This window comes from Salmo trutta, unplaced genomic scaffold, assembly GCF_901001165.1.
Source record: "Salmo trutta unplaced genomic scaffold, fSalTru1.1, whole genome shotgun sequence".
In the NCBI taxonomy this organism is placed as follows: domain Eukaryota; kingdom Metazoa; phylum Chordata; class Actinopteri; order Salmoniformes; family Salmonidae; genus Salmo; species Salmo trutta.
The window spans coordinates 498172-522910 of record NW_021822608.1 but is presented as its reverse complement, the minus strand read 5'-3'; the positions used below and the strand labels follow the sequence as shown (position 1 = coordinate 522910).

Sequence of the window (24739 nt, the reverse complement as noted above, 5' to 3'; positions counted from 1 at the left end):
TGCTGACTGGATATTATAACATTACCCTGTCTGATTTAGCTCTACCTCTGCTGCTGCTGACTGGATATTATAACATTACCCTGTCTGATTTAGTTCTAGTATAGAGACAGCAGGATGTATAGAGGGGTATAGAGACAGCAGGATGTATAGAGGGGTATAGAGACAGCAGGATGTATAGAGGGGTATAGAGACAGCAGGATGTATAGAGACAGCAGGATGTATAGAGACAGCAGGATGTATAGAGGGGTGTAGAGACAGCAGGATGTATAGAGGGGTATAGAGACAGCAAGATGTATAGAGGGGTATAGAGACAGCAGGATGTATAGAGACAGCAGGATGTATAGAGAGGTATAGAGACAGCAGGATGTATAGAGACAGCAGGATGTATAGAGAGGTATAGAGACAGCAGGATGTATAGAGACAGCAGGATGTATAGAGGGGTATAGAGACAGCAGGATGTATAGAGACAGCAGGATGTATAGAGAGGTATAGAGACAGCAGGATGTATAGAGACAGCAGGATGTATAGAGGGGTATAGAGACAGCAGGATGTATAGAGAGGTATAGAGACAGCAGGATGTATAGAGACAGCAGGATGTATAGAGGGGTGTAGAGACAGCAGGATGTATAGAGGGGTATAGAGACAGCAGGATGTATAGAGGGGTATAGAGACAGCAGGATGTATAGAGAGGTATAGAGACAGCAGGATGTATAGAGGCAGCAGAATGTATAGAGGTATAGAGACAGCAGGATGTATAGAGACAGCAGGATGTATAGAGAGGTATTGAGACAGCAGGATGTATAGAGGGGTATAGAGACAGCAGGATGTATAGAGGCAGCAGAATGTATAGAGACAGCAGGATGTATAGAGAGGTATAGAGACAGCAGGATGTATAGAGGGGTATAGAGACAGCAGGATGTATAGAGGCAGCAGGATGTATAGAGACAGCAGGATGTATAGAGAGGTATAGAGACAGCAGGATGTATAGAGGGGTATGGAGACAGCAGGATGTATAGAGGGGTATAGAGACAGCAGGATGTATAGAGGGGTATAGAGACAGCAGGATGTATAGAGGTATAGAGACAGCAGGATGTATAGAGACAGCAGGATGTATAGAGGTATAGAGACAGCAGGATGTATAGAGAGGTATAGAGACAGCAGGATGTATAGAGGGGTATAGAGACAGCAGGATGTATAGAGGTATAGAGACAGCAGGATGTATAGAGAGGTATAGAGACAGCAGGCTGTATAGAGGTGTAGAGACAGCAGGATGTATAGAGGTATAGAGACAGCAGGATGTATAGAGAGGTATAGAGACAGCAGGATGTATAGAGGTATAGAGACAGCAGGATGTATAGAGAGGTATAGAGACAGCAGGATGTATAGAGACAGCAGGATGTATAGAGGGGTATAGAGACAGCAGGATGTATAGAGAGGTATAGAGACAGCAGGATGTATAGAGGTATAGAGACAGCAGGATGTATAGAAAGGTATAGAGACAGCAGGATGTATAGAGACAGCAGGATGTATAGAGGGGTATAGAGACAGCAGGATGTATAGAGACAGCAGGATGTATAGAGGTATAGAGACAGCAGGATGTATAGAGAGGTATAGAGACAGCAGGATGTATAGAGGTATAGAGACAGCAGGATGTATAGAGGTATAGAGACAGCAGGATGTATAGAGAGGTATAGAGACAGCAGGATGTATAGAGACAGCAGGATGTATAGAGGTATAGAGACAGCAGGATGTATAGAGACAGCAGGATGTATAGAGGGGTATAGAGACAGCAGGATGTATAGAGACAGCAGGATGTATAGAGACAGCAGGAGGTATAGAGGTATAGAGACAGCAGGATGTATAGAGAGGTATAGAGACAGCAGGATGTATAGAGGTATAGAGACAGCAGGATGTATAGAGAGGTATAGAGACAGCAGGATTTATAGAGGTATAGAGACAGCAGGATGTATAGAGGGGTATAGAGACAGCAGGATGTATAGAGAGGTATAGAGACAGCAGGATGTATAGAGGGGTATAGAGACAGCAGGATGTATAGAGGTATAGAGACAGCAGGAGGTATAGAGAGGTATAGAGACAGCAGGATGTATAGAGGGGTGTAGAAACAGCAGGATGTATAGAGGTATAGAGACAGCAGGATGTATAGAGACAGCAGGATGTATAGAGGGGTATAGAGACAGCAGGATGTATAGAGGTTTAGAGACAGCAGGATGTATAGAGACAGCAGGATGTATAGAGAGGTATAGAGACAGCAGGATGTATAGAGAGGTATAGAGACAGCAGGATGTATAGAGAGGTATAGAGACAGCAGGATGTATAGAGGGGTATAGAGACAGCAGGATGTATAGAGGTATAGAGACAGCAGGAGGTATAGAGAGGTATAGAGACAGCAGGATGTATAGAGGGGTATAGAGACAGCAGGATGTATAGAGACAGCAGGATGTATAGAGGTTTAGAGACAGCAGGATGTATAGAGGTATAGAGACAGCAGGATGTATAGAGAGGTATAGAGACAGCAGGATGTATAGAGGTTTAGAGACAGCAGGATGTATAGAGGTATAGAGACAGCAGGATGTATAGAGAGGTATAGAGACAGCAGGATGTATAGAGGTTTAGAGACAGCAGGATGTATAGAGACAGCAGGATGTATAGAGAGGTTTAGAGACAGCAGGATGTATAGAGACAGCAGGATGTATAGAGGGGTATAGAGACAGCAGGATGTATAGAGGTATAGAGACAGCAGGATGTATAGAGGGGTATAGAGACAGCAGGATGTATAGAGGTATAGAGACAGCAGGATGTATAGAGGTATAGAGACAGCAGGATGTATAGAGAGGTATAGAGACAGCAGGATGTATAGATTAGTGATCACAGTCCATCATCAGGGTGGAGGGTAAATAGATCCCATGGTAGATCTATAGATCCATATGTTACTAGGTCTGCATCCAAAATGGATCCCTGTTCCCCATACAGTGCACCTCTTTTGACCTGAACTCTGTGGGTGTTAGTGTACTATATAGGAAATAGGATGCCATTTGGGACACGACCTATATGTTCCTGGCTGTCCTGCCTGCTGGAATGGATCAGAGCTCAGTGGAGCTCACTAGCTGCTGTCTGCTCACTTCCTGTGTTTGAGTGTGTGTGTGTGTGTGTGTGTGTCGAGGTCATGTCTTCCTGGTGCTCTCATGTTTAAAGCCTTGTCCTAATGGGGGAGGCAGAGCGGGGGTGCTGGGGAGGCTTTGTGACCAGGGGAGGAGAGAGGGGAGTGAAGTTACCTGCCAATCAGCGTCCAGGACAAATGCCATAGCGAGGGCATGATGTCATGGGAACTCTGCCAGCTGCAGATTGATGCTGGAACAGGAGAGACACACACACACCAGTACCCCCCTCCACACACCAGAACCCCCCCACCACACACCAGTACCCCTCCACACACACCACTACCCCCCTCCACACACCAGTACCCCCCCTCCACACACCAGTACCCCATCCACCACACACCAGTACCCCCCCCCTCCACACACCAGTACCCCCCCTCCACACACCAGTACCCCCTCCACACACCAGTACCCCCTCCAACACACCAGTACCCCCCCTCCACACACCAGTACCCCCCTCCACACACCAGTACCCCCCCTCCACACACCAGTACCCCCCCTCCACACACCAGTACCCCCCTCCACACACCAGTACCCCCCCACACACCAGTACCCCCCCACACACCAGTACCCCCCCACACACCAGTACCCCCCCTCCACACACCAGTACCCCCCCTCCACACACCAGTACCCCCCCTCCCACACCCAGTACCCCCCCACACACCAGTACCCCCCCCTCCACACACCAGTACCCCCCCTCCACACACCAGTACCCCCTCCACCACCAGTACCCCCCTCCACACACCAGTACCCCCCCCTCCACACACCAGTACCCCCCTCCACACACCAGTACCCCCCCACACACCAATACCCCCCTCCACACACCAGTAGCCCCCCTCCACACACCAGTACCCCCCTCCACACACCAGTAGCCCCCCCTCCACACACCAGTACACCCGCCTCCACACCCAGTACCCAGCCTCCACACCCGTACCCCAACCGTCCCCCCTCCAACACACCAGTACCCCCCTCCACACACCAGTACCCCCCCTCCACACACCAGTACCCCCCTCCACACATCAGTACCCCCCCCTCCACACACCAGTACCCCCCTCCACACACCAGTAGCCCCCCTCCACACACCAGTACCCCCCCTCCACACACCAGTACCCCCCCTCCACACACCAGTACCCCCCTCCACACATCAGTACCCCCCCCTCCACACACCAGTACCCCCCCTCCACACACCAGTACCCCCCCCTCCACACACCAGTACCCCCCCTCCACACACCAGTACCCCCCCTCCACACACCAGTAACCCCCCCACTCAAACCACACACCAGTACCCCCCTCCACACATCAGTACCCCCCCCTCCACACACCAGTAGCCCCCCTCCACACACCAGTACCCCCCCTCCACACACCAGTAACCCCCCCCACTCAAACCACACACCCTCTGATCCTTCCTGACTACATGTCAGACATATAACCCCTGGGTTCAAACACTGTTCAAAATCTTTCAAATCCATTAAGTGTGTGTTAAAGGCAGCCTGGTGTACTATATAGACAGGGTTGGGGTACTATATAGACAGGGTTGGGGTACTATATAGACAGGGTTGGGGTACTATATAGACAGGGTTGGGGTACTATATAGACAGGGTTGGGGTACTATATAGACAGGGTTGGGGTGCTATATAGACAGGGTTGGGGTACTATATAGACAGGGTTGGGGTACTATATAGACAGGGTTGGGGTGCTATATAGACAGGGTTGGGGTACTATATAGACAGGGTTGGGGTACTATATAGACAGGGTTGGGTACTATATAGACAGGGTTGGGGTACTATATAGACAGGGTTGGGGTGCTATATAGACAGGGTTGGGGTGCTATATAGACAGGGTTGGGGTACTATATAGACAGGGTTGGTGTACAGGGTTGGGGTACTATATAGACAGGGTTGGGGTACTATATAGACAGGGTTAGGGTACTATATAGACAGGGTTGGGGTACTATATAGACAGGGTTGGGGTACTATATAGACAGGGTTGGTGTACAGGGTTGGGGTACTATATAGACAGGGTTGGGGTACTATATAGACAGGGTTGGGGTACAGGGTTGGGGTACTATATAGACAGGGTTGGGGTACAATATAGACAGGGTTGGGGTACTATATAGACAGGGTTTTGGGTACTATATAGACAGGGTTGGGGTACAGGGTTGGGGTACTATATAGACAGGGTTTGGGGTACTATATAGACAGGGTTGGGGTACTATATAGACAGGGTTGGTGTACAGGGTTGGGGTACTATATAGACAGGGTTTGGGGTACTATATAGACAGGGTTGGGGTACTATATAGACAGGGTTGGGGTACTATATAGACAGGGGGTTGGGGTACTATATAGACAGGGGGTTGGGGTACTATATAGACAGGGTTGGGGTACTACATAGACAGGGTTGGGGTGCAATGTGGACAGGGTTGGGGTACTATATAGACAGGGTTAGGGTACTATATAGACAGGGTTGGGGTACTATATAGACAGGGTTGGGGTACTATATAGACAGGGTTGGGGTACTATATAGACAGGGTTGGGGTACTATATAGACAGGGTTGGGGTACTATATAGACAGGGTTGGGGTACTATATAGACAGGGGGTTGGGGTACTATATAGACAGGATTGGGGTGCTATGTGGACAGGGTTGGGGTACTATATAGACAGGGTTGGGGTACTATATAGACAGGGGGTTGGGGTACTATATAGACAGGGGGTTGGGGTGCTATATAGACAGGGTTGGGGTACTATATAGACAGGGTTGGGGTGCTATATAGACAGGGGGTTGGGGTACTATATAGACAGGGGTTGGGGTACTATATAGACAGGATTGGGGTGCTATGTGGACAGGGTTGGGGTACTATATAGACAGGGTTGGGGTACTATATAGACAGGGGGTTGGGGTACTATATAGACAGGGGGTTGGGGTACTATATAGACAGGATTGGGGTGCTATGTGGACAGGGTTGGGGTACTATATAGACAGGGTTGGGGTACTATATAGACAGGGTTGGGGTACTATATAGACAGGGTTGGGGTACTATATAGACAGGGTTGGTGTACAGGGTTAGGGTACAATATAGACAGGGTTGGGGTACTATATAGACAGGGGGTTGGGGTACTATATAGACAGGGTTAGGGTACTATATAGACAGGGTTAGGGTACTATATAGACAGGGTTGGGGTGCTATGTGGTCAGGGTTGGGGTACTATATAGACAGGGTTGGGGTACTATATAGACAGGGGGTTGGGGTACTATATAGACAGGGTTGGGGTACTATATAGACAGGGTTAGGGTACTATATAGACAGGGTTGGGGTACTATATAGACAGGGTTAGGGTACTATATAGACAGGGTTGGGGTACTATATAGACAGGGTTGGGGTACTATATAGACAGGGTTGGGGTACTATATAGACAGGGTTAGGGTACTATATAGTCAGGGTTGGGTACTATATAGACAGGGTTGGGGTACTATATAGACAGGGTTGGGGTACTATATAGACAGGGTTGGGGTGCTATGTGGACAGGGTTGGGGTACTATATAGACAGGGTTGGTGTACAGGGTTGGGGTACTATATAGACAGGGTTGGGGTACTATATAGACAGGGTTGGGGTACTATATAGACAGGGTTGGGGTACTATATAGACAGGGTTGGGGTACTATATAGACAGGGTTGGAGTACTCTATAAACAGGGTTGGGGTACTATATAGACAGGTTTGGAGTACTATATAGACAGGGTTGGGGTGCTATATAGACAGGGTTGGGGTACTATATAGACAGGGTTGGTGTACTATATAGACAGGGTTTGGGGTACTATATAGAGAGGGTTGGGGTACTATATAGAGAGGGTTGGGGTACTATATAGACAGGGTTGGGGTACTATATAGACAGGGTCGGGGTACTATATACACAGGGTTGGGGTACTATATAGACAGGGTTGGGGTACTATATAGACAGGGTTGGGGTACAGGGTTGGGGTGCTATATAGACAGGGTTGGGGTACTATATAGACAGGGTTGGGGTACTATATAGACAGGGTTGGGGTGCTATATAGACAGGGTTGGGGTACTCTATAGACAGGGTTGGGGTACTATATAGACAGGGTTGGTGTACAGGGTTGGGGTACTATATAGACAGGGTTGGGGTACTATATAGACAGGGTTAGGGTACTATATAGACAGGGTTGGGGTACTATATAGACAGGGTTGGTGTACAGGGTTGGGGTACTATATAGACAGGGTTGGGGTACTATATAGACAGGGTTGGGGTACAGGGTTGGGGTACTATATAGACAGGGTTGGGGTACTATATAGACAGGATTGGGGTGCTATGTGGACAGGGTTGGGGTACTATATAGACAGGGTTGGGGTACTATATAGACAGGGTTGGGGTGCTATGTGGACAGGGTTGGGGTACTATATAGACAGGGGGTTAGGGTACTATATAGACAGGGTTGGGGTACTATATAGACAGGGTTGGGGTACTATATAGACAGGGTTGTGGTACTATATAGACAGGGTTGTGGTACTATATAGACAGGGTTGGGGTACTATATAGACAGGGTTGGGGTACTATATAGACAGGTTGGGGTACTATATAGACAGGGTTGGGGTAATATATAGACAGGGTTGGGGTACTATATAGAGAGCGGTTGGGGTACTATATAGACAGGGTTGGGGTACTATATAGACAGGGTTGGGGTACTATATAGACAGGGTTGGGGTACTATATAGACAGGGTTAGGGTACTATATAGACAGGGTTGGGGGACTATATAGACAGGGTTGGGGTACTATATAGACAGGGTTGGGGTACTATATAGACAGGGTTTGGGGTACTATATAGACAGGGTTGGGGTACTATATAGACAGGGTTGGGGTACTATATAGACAGGGTTGGGGTACTATATAGACAGGGTTAGGGTACTATATAGACAGGGTTGGGGTACTATATAGACAGGGTTGGGGTACTATATAGACAGGGTTGGGGTACTATATAGACAGGGTTTGGGGTACTATATAGACAGGGTTAGGGTACTATATAGACAGGGTTGGGGTACTATATAGACAGGGTTTGGGGTACTATATAGACAGGGTTGGGGTACTATATAGACAGGGTTGGTGTACTATATAGACAGGGTTGGGGTACTATATAGACAGGGTTGGGGTGCTATATAGACAGGGTTGGGGGACTATATAGACAGGGTTAGGGTACTATATAGACAGGGTTGGGGGACTATATAGACAGGGTTGGGGGACTATATAGACAGGGTTATGGTACTATATAGACAGGGTTAGGGTACTATATAGACAGGGTTGGGGTACTATATAGACAGGGTTGGGGTACAGGGTTGGGGTACTATATAGACAGGGTTTGGGGTACTATATAGACAGGGTTGGGGTACTATATAGACAGGGTTGGGGTACTATATAGACAGGGTTAGGGTACTATATAGACAGGGTTGGGGTACTATATAGACAGGGTTGGGGTACTATATAGACAGGGTTGGGGTACTATATAGACAGGGTTGGGGTGCTATATAGACAGGGGGTTGGGGTACTATATAGACAGGGTTGGGGTACTATATAGTCAGGGTTGTGGTACTATATAGACAGGGTTGGGGTACTATATAGACAGGGTTGGGGTACAATATAGACAGGGTTGGGGTAATATATAGACAGGGTTAGGGTACTATATAGACAGGGTTGGGGTACTATATAGACAGGGTTGGGGTACTATATAGAGAGCGGTTGGGGTACTATATAGACAGGGTTGGGGTACTATATAGACAGGGTTGGGGTACTATATAGACAGGGTTTGGGGTACTATATAGACAGGGTTAGGGTACTATATAGACAGGGTTAGGGTACTATATAGACAGGGTTGGGGTACTATATAGACAGGGTTAGGGTACTATATAGACAGGGTTGGGGTACTATATAGACAGGGTTGGGGTACTATATAGACAGGGTTGGGGTACTATATAGACAGGGTTGGGGTACTATATAGACAGGGTTGGGGTTCTATATAGACAGGGTTAGGGTACTATATAGACAGGGTTGGGGTACTATATAGACAGGGTTGGGGTACTATATAGACAGGGTTAGGGTACTATATAGACAGGGTTGGGGTACTATATAGACAGGATTGGGGTTCTATATAGACAGGGTTGGGGTACTATATAGACAGGGTTGGGGTACTATATAGACAGGGTTGGGGTTCTATATAGACAGGGTTAGGGTTCTATATAGACAGGGTTGGGGTACTATATAGACAGGGTTAGGGTACTATATAGACAGGGTTAGGGTACTATATAGACAGGGTTGGGGTACTATATAGACAGGGTTGGGGTTCTATATAGACAGGGTTGGGGTACTATATAGACAGGGTTGGGGTACTATATAGACAGGGTTGGGGTTCTATATAGACAGGGTTAGGGTTCTATATAGACAGGGTTGGGGTACTATATAGACAGGGTTGGGGTACTATATAGACAGGGTTGGGGTACTATATAGACAGGGTTGGGGTACTATATAGACAGGGTTAGGGTACTATATAGACAGGGTTTGGGGTACTATATAGACAGGGTTGGGGTACTATATAGACAGGGTTAGGGTACTATATAGACAGGGTTGGGGTACTATATAGACAGGGTTGGGGTACTATATAGACAGGGTTGGGGTACTATATAGACAGGGTTGGGGTACTATATAGACAGGGTTGGGGTACTATATAGACAGGGTTGGGGTTCTATATAGACAGGGTTGGGGTACTATATAGACAGGGTTGGGGTACTATATAGACAGGGTTGGGGTACTATATAGACAGGGTTGGGGTTCTATATAGACAGGGTTGGGGTACTATATAGAGAGTGTTTGGGGTTTATAGTTTAGTTACTGTTGTATTGGTTCCATTTCACCAGACAAGCTCTGTTAAAGACCAGGTGTGGACCTCAGCTCCAGGTCCAGCTGTAGCAGGGACTTATACTAGCTTAGGGCTCTTCATATCTGTTACAGGAAGCAGCAACACCAAACCAGACTTCAGAAACCAGCTTTAATGTTCCATGTCCTGTCCTCCTTCCCAAGTGGGATATGGTGTCAAAGTAGAAAAAAATATCTAGCTGTTTAAATCAAAATTAGTCCAAAAGGTTTTATAACAGCTGAGGCGTAGTGGTCTGTGTCCCAAATGGCTCCATATTCCCTACATAGTGCCGCGCTACTTTTATGGCCTCTCTACTGTATATAGCCTCTCTACTGTATATAGCCTCTCTACTGTATATAGCCTCTCTACTGTATATAGCCTCTCTACTGTATATAGCCGCGCTACTGTATATAGCCTCTCTACTGTATATAGCCTCCCTACTGTATATAGCCTCTCTACTGTATATAACCTCTCTACTGTATATAGCCTCTCTACTGTATATAACCTCTCTACTGTATATAGCCTCTCTACTGTATATAGCCGCGCTACTTTTATAGCCTCTCTACTGTATATAACCTCTCTACTGTATATAGCCTCTCTACTGTATATAACCTCTCTACTGTATATAGCCTCTCTACTGTATATAGCCGCGCTACTGTATATAGCCTCTCTACTGTATATAACCTCTCTACTGTATATAGCCTCTCTACTGTATATAACCTCTCTACTGTATTTAACCTCTCTACTGTATATAGCCGCGCTACTTTTATAGCCTCTCTACTGTATATAGCCTCTCTACTGTATATAGCCTCTCTACTGTATATAGCCTCTCTACTGTTATAGCCTCTCTACTGTATATAGCCTCTCTACTGTATATAGCCTCGCTACTGTATATAGCCTCTCTACTGTATATAGCCTCTCTACTGTATATAGCCTCTCTACTGTATATAGCCTCTCTACTGTATATAGCCGCGCTACTTTTATAGCCTCTCTACTGTATATAGCCTCTCTACTGTATATAGCCTCGCTACTGTATATAGCCTCCCTACTGTATATAGCCTTTCTACTGTATATAGCCTCTCTACTGTATATAGCCGCGCTACTTTTATAGCCTCTCTACTGTATATAGCCTCTCTACTGTATATAGCCTCGCTACTGTATATAGCCTTTCTACTGTATATAGCCTTTCTACTGTATATAGCCTCTCTACTGTATATAGCCTCGCTACTGTATATAGCCTCGCTACTGTATATAGCCTCTCTACTGTATATAGCCTCTCTACTGTATATAGCTTGTCTTTTTACTGTTGTTTTATTTCTTTACTTACCTATTGTTCACCTAATACTTTTTTTGCACTGTTGGTTAGAGCCTGTAAGTAAGCATTTCACTGTAAAGTCTGCACCTGTTGTATTCAGCATTTCACTGTAAAGTCTGCACCTGTTGTATTCGGAGCACGTGACAAATAAACTTTAATTTGATGTGGGCCCTTGGTCAACAGCAGTGCACTATATAGGAAATAGGGAACCATTTGAGATGTAGACGCCTGTGGTATTGACCTCACATTAGAGGTAAATGGCATGTTGGATAGAGTGAATCCTGAGCTAACTGAAACCAGACTCATCCCTTCCTCTGTTCCTCATGTTGGATAGAGTGATGGAGTGAATCCTGAGCTAACTGAAACCAGACTCATCCCTTCCTCTGTTCCTCATGTTGGATAGAGTGAATCCTGAGCTAACTGAAACCAGACTCATCCCTTCCTCTGTTCCTCATGTTGGATACAGTGAATCCTGAGCTAACTGAAACCAGACTCATCCCTTCCTCTGTTCCTCATGTTGGATAGAGTGATGGAGTGAATCCTGAGCTAACTGAAACCAGACTCATCCCTTCCTCTGTTCCTCATGTTGGATAGAGTGAATCCTGAGTTAACTGAAACCAGACTCATCCCTTCCTCTGTTCCTCATGTTGGATAGAGTGAATCCTGAGCTAACTGAAACCAGACTCATCCCTTCGTCTCTTTCTCCAGATGGGTCTCATCGCACAAGTGAATGAGACAAGCACCCTTCTTTCTAACACAGAGGGTACGTCCCAAATGGATCCCTATTCCCTATATATAGAGCACTACTTTTGACCGGAGGCCATTCCGTTTCATCCGTTTTCCTTAACGTAAACAAGAATCGATATTGGTGCCAGCTTTCGCCGAAGTCTTACCAAACACAAATTCCCTGGACACCCACTTGTGTTTGTCGACACAGTGGAGGAAATTGTCAAAGAAAGAACAAGTCTGAGAAGTCGTGCCAATTTTGTTCTGTAACTGTTGTCTCAGTGAGTCGTGGTGTGACTTGGTTACATCCCAAATGGTACCCTATTCCCTATATAGTGCACTATTTTTAATCAGAGTCCTATAGGACCTGGTCAAAAGAAGTGCACTAAATTGGGATAAGGTGCTATTTGGGCCACAGATATTGTCTTGTTATTGTGACTCTGGCCACATGTTGTCTGGTGCCAGTGTTAAGGAACTGTCCCAAATGGCTCCCCTATTCCCTATATATAGGGCTCTGGTCAGAAGTAGTGCACTATATATATGGAATAGGGGTGCCGTTTGGATGCACACAAGGGTTCCTCACACGCCGATGGATCTCAAGAAATAGAAAGGATAGTTTGACAGCTCTGTTGACTTCCAGTACCACCTCAAAGGCTTCTCCTTCATGTTGTTTTGTAGAGCGCTGGTATTCAGTCTGCTTTGAACCAGGCCCTGTTGTAGGGAGATGGTATTCAGTCTGCTTTGGACCAGGCCCTGTTGTAGGGAGATGGTATTCAGCCCTGTTATAGGGAGATGGTATTCAGTCAGCTTTGAACCAGGCCCTGTTATAGGGAGATGGTATTCAGTCTGCTTTGAACCAGGCCCTGTTATAGGGAGATGGTATTCAGTCTGCTTTGAACCAGGCCCTGTTGTAGGGAGATGGTATTCAGTCTGCTTTGAACCCGGCCCTGTTATAGGGAGATGGTATTCAGTCTGCTTTGAACCAGGCCCTGTTATAGGGAGATGGTTTTCAGTCTGCTTTGAACCAGGCCCTGTTATAGGGAGATGGTATTCAGTCTGCTTTGAACCAGGCCCTGTTGTAGGGAGATGGTATTCAGTCTGCTTTGAACCCGGCCCTGTTATAGGGAGATGGTATTCAGTCTGCTTTGAACCAGGCCCTGTTATAGGGAGATGGTTTTCAGTCTGCTTTGAACCAGGCCCTGTTATAGGGAGATGGTATTCAGTCTGCTTTGAACCAGGCCCTGTTATAGGGAGATGGTACTCAGTCTGCTTTGAATCAGGTCCTGTTATAGGGAGATGGTATTCAGTCTGCTTTGAACCAGGCCCTGTTGTAGGGAGATGGTATTCAGTCTGCTTTGAACCAGGCCCTGTTATAGGGAGATGGTATTCAGTCTGCTTTGAACCAGGCCCTGTTGTAGGGAGATGGTATTCAGTCTGCTTTGAACCAGGCCCTGTTATAGGGAGATGGTATTCAGTCTGCTTTGAACCAGGCCCTGTTGTAGGGAGATGGTATTCAGTCTGCTTTGAACCCGGCCCTGTTATAGGGAGATGGTATTCAGTCTGCTTTGAACCAGGCCCTGTTATAGGGAGATGGTTTTCAGTCTGCTTTGAACCAGGCCCTGTTATAGGGAGATGGTATTCAGTCTGCTTTGAACCAGGCCCTGTTATAGGGAGATGGTACTCAGTCTGCTTTGAATCAGGTCCTGTTATAGGGAGATGGTATTCAGTCTGCTTTGAACCAGGCCCTGTTGTAGGGAGATGGTATTCAGTCTGCTTTGAACCAGGCCCTGTTGTAGGGAGATGGTATTCAGTCTGCTTTGAACCCTGCCCTGTTATAGGGAGATGGTATTCAGTCTGCTTTGAACCAGGCCCTGTTATAGGGAGATGGTATTCAGTCTGCTTTGAACCAGGCCCTGTTGTGGAACTCTAAACTTTTGACCAGAGCGCATAAGGGCGCCATTTGGATGTATGAATAGGGTGCCATTTGGGATGCAAGTCCATGGCATCTCACTGCACTGTAGTGGAATGTGGTTCCCTTGAAGTGGTCTTCTGAGATGGCAGGCTATGGATAGTGTCAGAGAGAGGGGGAAGGGGGAGGACAGAAGAACAGAAGGAAGGAAGGAAGGAATGAAGGGAGGGAGGAAGGAAGGAAGGAATGAAGGGAGGGAGGAAGGAAGGAATGAAGGGAGGAAGGAAGGAAGGAAGGAAGGAAGGAATGAAGGGAGGGAGGAAGGAAGGAATGAAGGGAGGAAGGAAGGAATGAAGGGAGGAAGGAAGGAATGAAGGAAGGAAGGAAGGAAAGAAGGGAGGGAGGACTCCACTAGCCATTCATTCATCTCCTTGTTATTTTTCTCTTCTCACGTGTTTTGTCTCTCTATTGTCTCTTTTCCCCCTCTCTCTCTCGGTCTCTCTGTCTCTCTTCCGTCTCTCTCTCTCTCCCCCCCCCCCTCTCTCTCCTCCTCTGTCTCTCTCTCTTCTCTCCTCCTCTCTCTCTCTTCTCCCCTCCTCTGTCTCTCTCTCTTCTCCCCTCCTCTCTCTCTCTCTCGCTCTCTCTCTCTCCCCCCCTCTCTCTCTCTCCCCTCCTCTCTCTCTCCCCACTCTCTCTCTCTCCCCTCCTCTCTCTCTCTCTCCCCTCCTCTCTCTCTCTCTTCTCCCCTCCTCTCTCTCTCTTCTCCCCTCCCCCCTCTCTCTCTCCCCCCCTCTCTCTCTCTCTTCTCCCCTCCTCTCTCTCTCTCCCCCCCTCCTCTCCCCTCCTCTCTCTCTCCACAGCTAAATGTCCAGGTGGTTGTCGTAACGGTGGGTTCTGCAACGAGAGACAGGTGTGTGAGTGCCAGGATGGTTTCTACGGGCCGCACTGTGAGAAAGGTGCGTTTAGTCTCATCTGTACATCCAAGCCATTCCATCTATCTTCCATCATTACCGTAATGATGTACAGTACACAGCACACAGTCAACACAATAGCTTGATTTGCTCCTTCTATAGAATGAAAATAAAATGATTTTCTTGTGTTTTTTTTCCTTCTCCTTGGCCCACATCAATGCTGGTTGGAATATCTTCTTTATTTCCTGGAATGTCTCCACAACAAAAAGGATGAAACCTTATGAAATGAATGACTAGAGAAAGAGATTAGGTTGTGTGTTGTTTCACAGTTATGACACACCAGTCCTGCTCAGACAGGCCTATCATTTTCAGACAACAACAGAACCACCGCATTGCATTTAAATGTATTAATGAATCTGTAAAAAGGTTATGCTTGTGGTAGCTTAACGTTGCCTCAAGGCACCACAACTAAAAACATCATGGAAATTACAAAGCACTGGTTAAACAGGCTCCATCCAGACTAGTTAAATGGAGAGCAAATTTATATGAAATGTTTTCCAGGACAGAAAAACAATCCTGTCAGTGTCAGCAGGAAGGCAGGTTGGGTGGCAACGACCATGTGTTCCATCTATTTAAGACTTTAAAGAGGTTAGAGAGAGACTCTGTCCAGCTACAGACTGACTGAGGGGGTGGAGAAACATGTTTTTGTGTCTTTGTATCATATGAACAGTAAGGATTCTCCACAGGGATTTCACAGTCTACTCAAACAGGGCTACGGAGCTCCTTTTTGAGTCGCTTTTCCCCCCCAAAAAATGAAGCCGCAAAAAAGTACGTAGAACTACGTAGAGAGCAACGCAGAGGAGCATCCGTTACGTGGACCGTGTAGAGGCTTTGAGGCACCTAGACTAGACCATGGATTTAAGAGATGTGGTCTGTGAAAACGCCTGCGTTTTTATTTTGGTGTCGACGGGTCTTGAGACATTGTGATTACGATATTCATTCTTGGCAAAGACTCAACAGTACTAAGGCTCTTTAGTGGCTTCTACAGGCAGAGCTAAGTGAAACATTCATTATTGCAATGAATGTAGTGTTGGAGGGGGGAAGGTTTACAAGCAGCTGAAGGTGAATTAAATGAATGTAGTGTTGGAGGGGTGAAGGTTTATCAGCTGAAGGTGAATTAAATGAATGTAGTGTTGGAGGGGTGAAGGTTTACAAGCAGCTGAAGGTAAATTAAATGAATGTAGTGTTGGAGGGGGGAAGGTTTACAAGCAGCTGAAGGTGAATTAAATGAATGTAGTGTTGGAGGGGTGAAGGTTTACAAGCAGCTGAAGGTGAATTAAATGAATGTAGTGTTGAGGGGTGAAGGTTTACAAGCAGCTGAAGGTGAATTAAATGAATGTAGTGTAGGAGGGGTGAAGGTTTACGAGCAGCTGAAGGTGAATTAAATGAATGTAGTGTTGAGGGGTGAAGGTTTACGAGCAGCTGAAGGTGATTTAAATGAATGTAGTGTTGGAGGGGTGAAGGTTTACAAGCAGCTGAAGGTGAATTAAATGAATGTAGTGTTGGAGGGGTGAAGGTTTACAAGCAGCTGAAGGTGATTTAAATGAATGTAGTGTTGGAGGGGTGAAGGTTTACAAGCAGCTGAAGGTGAATTAAATGAATGTAGTGTTGAGGGGTGAAGGTTTACGAGCAGCTGAAGGTGAATTAAATGAATGTAGTGTTGGAGGGGTGAAGGTTTACAAGCAGCTGAAGGTGAATTAAATGAATGTAGTGTTGAGGGGTGAAGGTTTATCAGCTGAAGGTGAATTAAATGAATGTAGTGTTGAGGGGTGAAGGTTTATCAGCTGAAGGTGAATTAAATGAATGTAGTGTTGAGGGGTGAAGGTTTACAAGCAGCTGAAGGTGAATTAAATGAATGTAGTGTTGAGGGGTGAAGGTTTACGAGCAGCTGAAGGTGAATTAAATGATTGTAGTGTTGAGGGGTGAAGGTTTACAAGCAGCTGAAGGTGAATTAAATGAATGTAGTGTTGAGGGGTGAAGGTTTACAAGCAGCAGAAGGTGAATTAAATGAATGTAGTGTTGAGGGGTGAAGGTTTAGCAGCTGAAGGTGAATTAAATGAATGTAGTGTTGAGGGGTGAAGGTTTACGAGCAGCTGAAGGTGAATTAAATGAATGTAGTGTTGAGGGGTGAAGGTTTAGCAGCTGAAGGTGAATTAAATGAATGTAGTGTTGAGGGGTGAAGATTTACGAGCAGCTGAAGGTGAATTAAATGAATGTAGTGTTGGAGGGGTGAAGGTTTACAAGCAGCTGAAGGTGAATTAAATGAATGTAGTGTTGAGGGGTGAAGGTTTACAAGCAGCTGAAGGTGAATTAAATGAATGTAGTGTTGAGGGGTGAAGGTTTACAAGCAGCTGAAGGTGAATTAAATGAATGTAGTGTTGGAGGGGTGAAGGTTTACGAGCAGCTGAAGGTGAATTAAATGAATGTTGTGTTGAGGGGTGAAGGTTTACGAGCAGCTGAAGGTGAATTAAATGAATGTAGTGTTGAGGGGTGAAGGTTTACAAGCAGCTGAAGGTGATTTAAATGAATGTAGTGTTGGAGGGGTGAAGGTTTACAAGCAGCTGAAGGTGATTTTAAATGAATGTAGTGTTGAGGGGTGAAGGTTTACGAGCAGCTGAAGGTGAATTAAATGAATGTAGTGTTGAGGGGTGAAGGTTTAGCAGCTGAAGGTGAATTAAATGAATGTAGTGTTGAGGGGTGAAGGTTTACGAGCAGCTGAAGGTGAATTAAATGAATGTAGTGTTGGAGGGGTGAAGGTGTACGAGCAGCTGAAGGTGAATTAAATGAATATAGTGTTGAGGGGTGAAGGTTTACAAGCAGCTGAAGGTGAATTAAATACTTGAGGTTCCTGACGTAGATTTTTCTCCTCTCCTGTCCTCCTCCACTCTCTCCCCCCCCCCCCCCAGCCCTCTGCTCTCCCAGGTGTCTGAATGGTGGACTGTGTATGAGTCCAGGGGTGTGCATCTGCCCACCTGGTTACTATGGAGACAGCTGTGACAAAGGTACACTCACCTGAAACACGGACACAGTACACATTTCGTAGCCCCGGACAAACACACCTCATTCACCACTGGGGACCAACGAACTCCATCCGAGCTCAGTTTGTTGTTATGAAAGTTTCTGAAAAGGGGTTCTATTGATGACGTTTGGTTACTAGCTACATTTTGAGAGGGGGATCCCGCAACGCGGTTAGCATCAGTTGCTGGGACCACCACTATCTGTCCAGGGATCTCCAAAAGTGTATAGAGCTGCTTGGCGTAGCAGCTAGCCTAGCTGCTAACTAGCTATCAAGCTAGCAAGGTTTCCTGAAAGCTTGAACACAGCCCGCGACGTGGTTAGCCCTTGTGGCTGGGGCCGCGTATTGTCCCAGGCTTGTGGCTGTCTAAATCCCTGCTGTTTATTGGTGTTTCCATCTGCCTTGCGACCTGTCCTGTCTGGAACTGCGTGGAGTACCAACATTAGCCTACGTTGCTACCATGGCATCCAAAACCAAAGCCGGTGGGAGTACCACTGAGAACAGTAGTGTCTCTCTTTCACAGGTGGATAATCTTTTAAACGACCAAAAATATGTCTTCAAGCAGATGTTACAACAACAGGACAATAGCTTCCAAGAACTTTGTCCAAATACAAAAAAAAGAATGGATGATCTGACCAGAGAGGTCCAGGACATTAAGAACAGTTTGCAGTTATTGCAGGGAGAGCTGGATGTCCTGAAAGAGACTTGCAGCAAGATGACAACAAACTGTAAGTTCACGTGTGATGACATCAGCACTGTCTGTGGAATCATTATTACAGACGGCTGGGGAAAATATCTAGAGGGACAATCCAGGAGAAATAACATTGTTGTGGATGGCATACCAGAGTCTTCACATCACTGGGACAAGTCTGAGGAGAAAGGAAGACAAATTATCACTTTAAAAGCTGCAGATGGATCATGGGAAGATTGAGGTGGAGCCTCGCCCACAGGTCTGGAAAACCTGTAACCAGCCCAGGAGACAGTCACCGGCCGATACTGGTCAGATTCCTGAGGTTTAAGGACAAGATAGATGGCTGTTCTAAAGAGAGCCAAGAACTTGAGATGAACAAAACATCTTCCTTAACGAGGACTTCTCGTAAGCTGTACACCAGAGGCGGAAAGAACTGATCCCAGCTGTGAAAGCTGTCAGAGAGCGTGGGGGCATTGCTTACATCCACTACAACAGGCTCATTGTCCACTCTCCCTCCAAAAAGACTGGGAGGAGTGAGAGAGCCTAGCTTCTGGGTCAGAAGCTTCAGCCCCACATCACATACACCAACTGACACTCACACGTGCCCTGTTGATTGACTCTATTAGCCGGACAATGTCAACCTGGAAAGGTCTAAAAATAGCCCATATGTTATTAATCATATGTACTGTTGCCTTAGAAATAAGGTTTATGAGATCAATAACTGGCAACAAAAAAAATCTGATAACATTCATATATTGGCCATCTCTGAGACTCACTTAGATAATTCCTTTGATAATACAGCAGTAGCAATACAGGGATATAACATCTACAGAAAAGACAGGAATGACTATGATGGAGGTGTTGCTGTATATATTCAGAGCCATATCCCTGTAAAGCTTAGAGATGATCTCATGTCTAATGCTGTTAAAAGTGTTGGGGTTGCAGGTTCACTGCCTCATCTAAAGCCTCCTATTTTAGGGTGGTGCTATAGGCCAACAAGTGCTGACATTCATTATCTGGATAATATGTGTGCAATGCATGATAATGTGTGTGATGTTAACAGATAGGTCTATTTTCTGGGTGACCTAAATATAGATTGGTTTTCATCAAGCTGTCCGCTCAAGAGGAAGCTGCTCACTGTAATCAGTGCCAGTAATCTGGTTCAGGTTATTCATCAACCTTCCAGGGTGTTTACAAACACTACAGGAACTATATGATCCATGTGTATTGATCATATTTTTACCAATGCTGCAGAACTCTGCTCTAAAGGTGTATCCATACCCTTTGGATGTACTGAGCATACCCTCTTAGAAAAAAAGGTGCTATCTAGAACCTTAAAGGGTTCTTCCGCTGTCCCCATAGGAGTACCCTTTTTGAAAAATGTTTGGTTACAGCTAGAACCCTTTTGGGTTGTACCTGGGTTTCACCCTTTGCCTTGATGGCAGCTTTGCACTCTCTTGGTATTCTCTCAACCAGCTTCACCTGGAATGCTTTTCCAACAGTCTTGAAGGAGTTCCCACATATGCTGAGCACTTGTTGGCTACTTTTCCTTCACTCTGTAGTCCAACTCATCCCTAACCATCTCAATTGGGTTGAGGTTGGGTGATTGTGGAGGCCAGGTTATCTGATGCTGTTTTCCATCATTCTCCTTCTTGGTCAAATAACCCTTACACAGCCTGGAGGTGTGTTGGGTCATTGTCCTGTTGAAAACAAATGATAGTCCCACTAAGTGCAAACCTGATGGGATGGCGTATTGCTGCAGAATGCTGTGGTAGCCATGCTGGTTAAGTGTGATTTGAATTCTAAATAAATCACAGACAGTGTCACCAGCAAAGCACCCCCACACCATCACACCTCCTCCATGCTTCACTGTGGGAACCACACATGGAGATCCGTTCACCTACTCTGCATCTCACAAAGACACGGTGGTTGGAACCAAAAATGTCACATTTGGATTCATCAGACCAAAGGACAGATTTCCACCGATCTAATGTCCATTGCTCGTGTTTCTTGGCCCAACCAAGTCTGTTCTTCTTATTGGTGTCCTTTAGTAGTGGTTTCTTTGCAGCAATTTGACCATGAAGGCCTGATTCACACAGTCTCCTCTGAACAGTTAATGTTGAGATGTGTCTGTTACTTGAACTCTGTGAAGCATTTATTTGGGCTGCAATTTCTGAAGCTGGTAACTCTAATGAACTTATCCTCTGCAGCAGAGGTAACTCTGGATCTTCCTTTCCTTTGGCTGTCCTCATGAGAGCCAGATTCATCATAGCGCTGGATGGTTTTTGCGACTGCACTTGAAGAAACTTTCAAAGTTCTTGAAATGTTCCAGATTGACTGACCTTCATGTCTTAAAGTAATAATGGACTGTCATTCCTCTTTGCTTATTTGAGCTATTCTTGCCATAATATGGACTTGGTCTTTTACCAAGTAGGGCTACAGGTATCTTCTGTATACCACCCCTACCTTGTCACAACACAAACGCATTAAGAAGGAAAGAAATTCCACAAATTAACTTTTAACAAGGCACACCTGTTAATTGAAATGCATTCCAGGTGACTACCTCATTAAGCTGGTTGAGAGAATGACAAGAGTGTGCAAAGCTGCCATCAAGGCAAAGAGTGGTTACTTTAATCAATCTAAAATATATTTTGATTTGTTTAACACTTTTTTGGTTACTACATGATTCCATATGTGTTATTTATAGTGTTGATGTCTTCACTATTATTCTACAATGTAGAAAATAGTATAAAAAAATTAAGAAAATCCATGGAATGAGAATGTGTGGCTAAACTTCTGACTGGTACTGTATGTGTTGTGGTAATTGCGTTGTTTGCTCTATAACCTGTTAGTTCATATGCCTTGACACTGTGATATATAGGCCTAAAGGCAGAGACAATAAGAAGACACAGTGTCAGAATAAATTAAATCACACCTTTGTTTCATCACAAAGCAGGAGAGCAACATCTGTCCGGTGAAGTCCACAAAACATATTGCATGTAACAAGCAGTTACATGCTCAAGCAAGTTAATGTTTCCGAACGTTCTCGGACTACTTCGGTCCCGTGTGGCTCAGTTGGTAGAGCATGGTGTTTGCAACGCCAGGGTTGTGGGTTTGATTCCCACGGGGGACCAGTACGGGGGAAAAAAATGTATGAAATGTATGCATTCACTACTGTAAGTCGCTCTGGATAAGAGCATCTGCTAAATGACTAAAATGTAAATGTACTTAACTAATGATTTAGAACCACAGAGAATTACTGCAAGTTGTAAAGAAAACAGATGCTGCCTCCACTATTCCAGCACCATTTCAACTGAAACATTTCAACGTCATCAAATCACCTCTGCTTAGTCTAATACAGTGACAACTAAAAGATACTAAAAAACGATTTAGTCCAATCAACGTAAGCTAAATATGATGTGGTTGTCCATGGTACTGATTTCTCTGTGTGTGTGTGTGCGTGTGCGTGTGCGCGTGCGTGTGTGCTTGCAAGTAGAAATAAAACATGTTGACTCACCCTGCTTGTAGAGACACGGCAGCAATACCATCCTCCTCTTTCATGTTGCCTAAACGGTCTATGACTCTGTCACAATGTACACGCTTTTAGTTTTTGTTAGTCCTAGGCTACCTGGCTAAAATGCTTTGCTCGCTAGCCTATCTTCTTTCCATGGGCAACGATGCACCAGGCCAGCTAGTTAACATTAGCTTTCTGCATCTAGCTACATATTGAACTTCCATCCTCTCAGGCCAGGGGCACAACAATGTATGAATTAATGGTTGGATCAGAATCGCCGTTATAATCATTGGCCAGAATGGAGAATTAAGTAAAACCACAAGTCCAAATCCCTATCTCCATCCATGGCAAATTTAGGAATGGGCCCATTTTAGCTAGCTAGCTAGCCACCGGAGGTAACATGGTGTTACCTTGGATTGTAAACTGTCATGGTCAAAACATTCAATGGTTGTAAAGATGGGAAGAGGTCTGTCTGTAATAAAGAGATGCTCTGCTTTTTTGACACCACAATCCACAAAGTAAGTCCTGCAGCCTCTAGTTTTATCTAATCTTGATTATTGCCCAGTCATATGCTGTAAAGAAGGACCTAGGAAAACGGCAGCTGGTCCAGAACAGAGCGGCAGTGTAATCAGAGGGATAATATTAATACTATGCATGCCAGTCTCTCTTGGCTAAGAGTTGAGGACAGACTGGACTGCATCACTTTTTCTTTTTATAAGAAACGTTCATGTGTTCCCTCTTCTTCCCTGTGGCTTAGTTGGTAGAGCATGGTGTTTGCAACGCCAGCATGGTGTGTGCAACGCCAGGGTTGTGGGTTCGATTCCCACGGGGGGGCCAGTACAAAAATAAAAAAAATGCATGAAATGAAATGTATGTATTCACTACTGTAAGTCGCTCTGGATAAGAGCGTCTGCTAAATGACTAAAATGTAAATGTAAAATGTTTAAAATTCCAAATAGTTTGCATAGTGAACTTATACACAGCTCTGACACACACACTTCCCCCACCAGTAGTGTTGAGTGATTAATGCTTTTTGAGGTCGGTTCGTTTCCGGTTCGATTTTTATTTTTTTTAAGTAATCCCGATTTTCGGTTTCGATAATTTTTTTAAACATTAAATGCACTATGCATTATGTGATTTGAATTCTGTAACAAAGAATAAAACAATTAATAGAAATCCCATGTTGGTATTGACTGTCCATTACTGCTTATCACTTATTAACCATCATTTATTCATTTTACTTTAATAAAATATTTCAGTTGTGTATATTACATTAGTTTTAATTTGATGACCTTATTACTTCATTCCAAGTCCTCATCTCTATCGAGTTGCTGCCTATGCTGTCTGATAAAATCACAATTTTAGTAGTTCTTCAAAGTAAATAAGGCATACTTTTATGACTGCTGAATACCAACTATCAATCATTCATGTATTTTCAGGTAGAGACACAGTCGTAAAAGAAACAGACGGACAGTGGATTATGGTCGTTGTAGTTAATTATCACGTTTTCTGCGCTAAACTATGGCCTGTTGGAAACTACAACTCCCTGCTACATTCGCACAGTTGGTGCATAATCCTAATAAAATACCAATACCAAAATGCATCATGTAAACATTGGCAATCTAATCGTCATCCGAATTTAAATCTGCTGTAATTAAATCCCGACTACACTCATCTATGTTGTTTTCCCTCTCTAGCTAACTGCAGCATCACATGTTTAAACGGAGGGACGTGCTTCCACCCAGGGAAGTGTATCTGTCCTGCAGGCTATGAAGGACCACGCTGTGGGATCAGTGAGTTACACTTTACCCAACAACTCTACTACTATTACTACTACTACTACTACTATTTACTACTACTAATACTAACTACTACTACTACTACTACTACTACTGCTAACTACTCTACTACTACTAACTACTCTACTACTACTACTTACTACTACTAATACTAACTACTACTACTACTACTACTACTACTTACTACTACTAATACTAACTACTACTACTACTACTAACTACTACTTACTAATACTAATACTAACTACTACTACTACAACCTAGTACTACTAATACCAACTACTATTACTACTACTAGTACTAAAAACGACTAACTACTACTAGTAGTACTAACTGCTATGTTACTAATACTACTACTACTACTACTACTACTATTTACTACTACTACCAACTACTACTACTACTACTTCTTCTACTATGTCTAAATAATACTACTAACTACTCTACTGCTACTACTACTACTCTTACTACTACCACTAACTAACTAATACTACTATTACGACTAACTAATTATACTACTACGAGTACTAACTACTACTAGTACTAACTAGTACTAGTACTAACTACTATACTACTAACTACTGCTACTACAATGTCTAAATACTACTAACTACTACTACTACTATTACTACTACTACTACTACTACTACTACTACTGCTACTGCAACTACTACTACTACTACTGCTACTACTACTACTACTA

At 44.8% G+C, this 24739-nt stretch overlaps 1 protein-coding gene across 1 annotated transcript in view; it reads left to right on the top strand.

Annotated features, from left to right (window-relative positions):
* Positions 1-24739, top strand: part of LOC115182952 (wnt inhibitory factor 1-like) — a 55292-nt gene that overhangs the window by 20460 nt on the left and 10093 nt on the right. The window contains exons 5-7 of the mRNA XM_029744310.1: positions 14906-15001; positions 17923-18018; positions 23935-24030. Of these exons, the coding sequence (XP_029600170.1) occupies positions 14906-15001; positions 17923-18018; positions 23935-24030 (288 nt within the window). The remainder of the gene's footprint in view (positions 1-14905; positions 15002-17922; positions 18019-23934; positions 24031-24739) is intronic.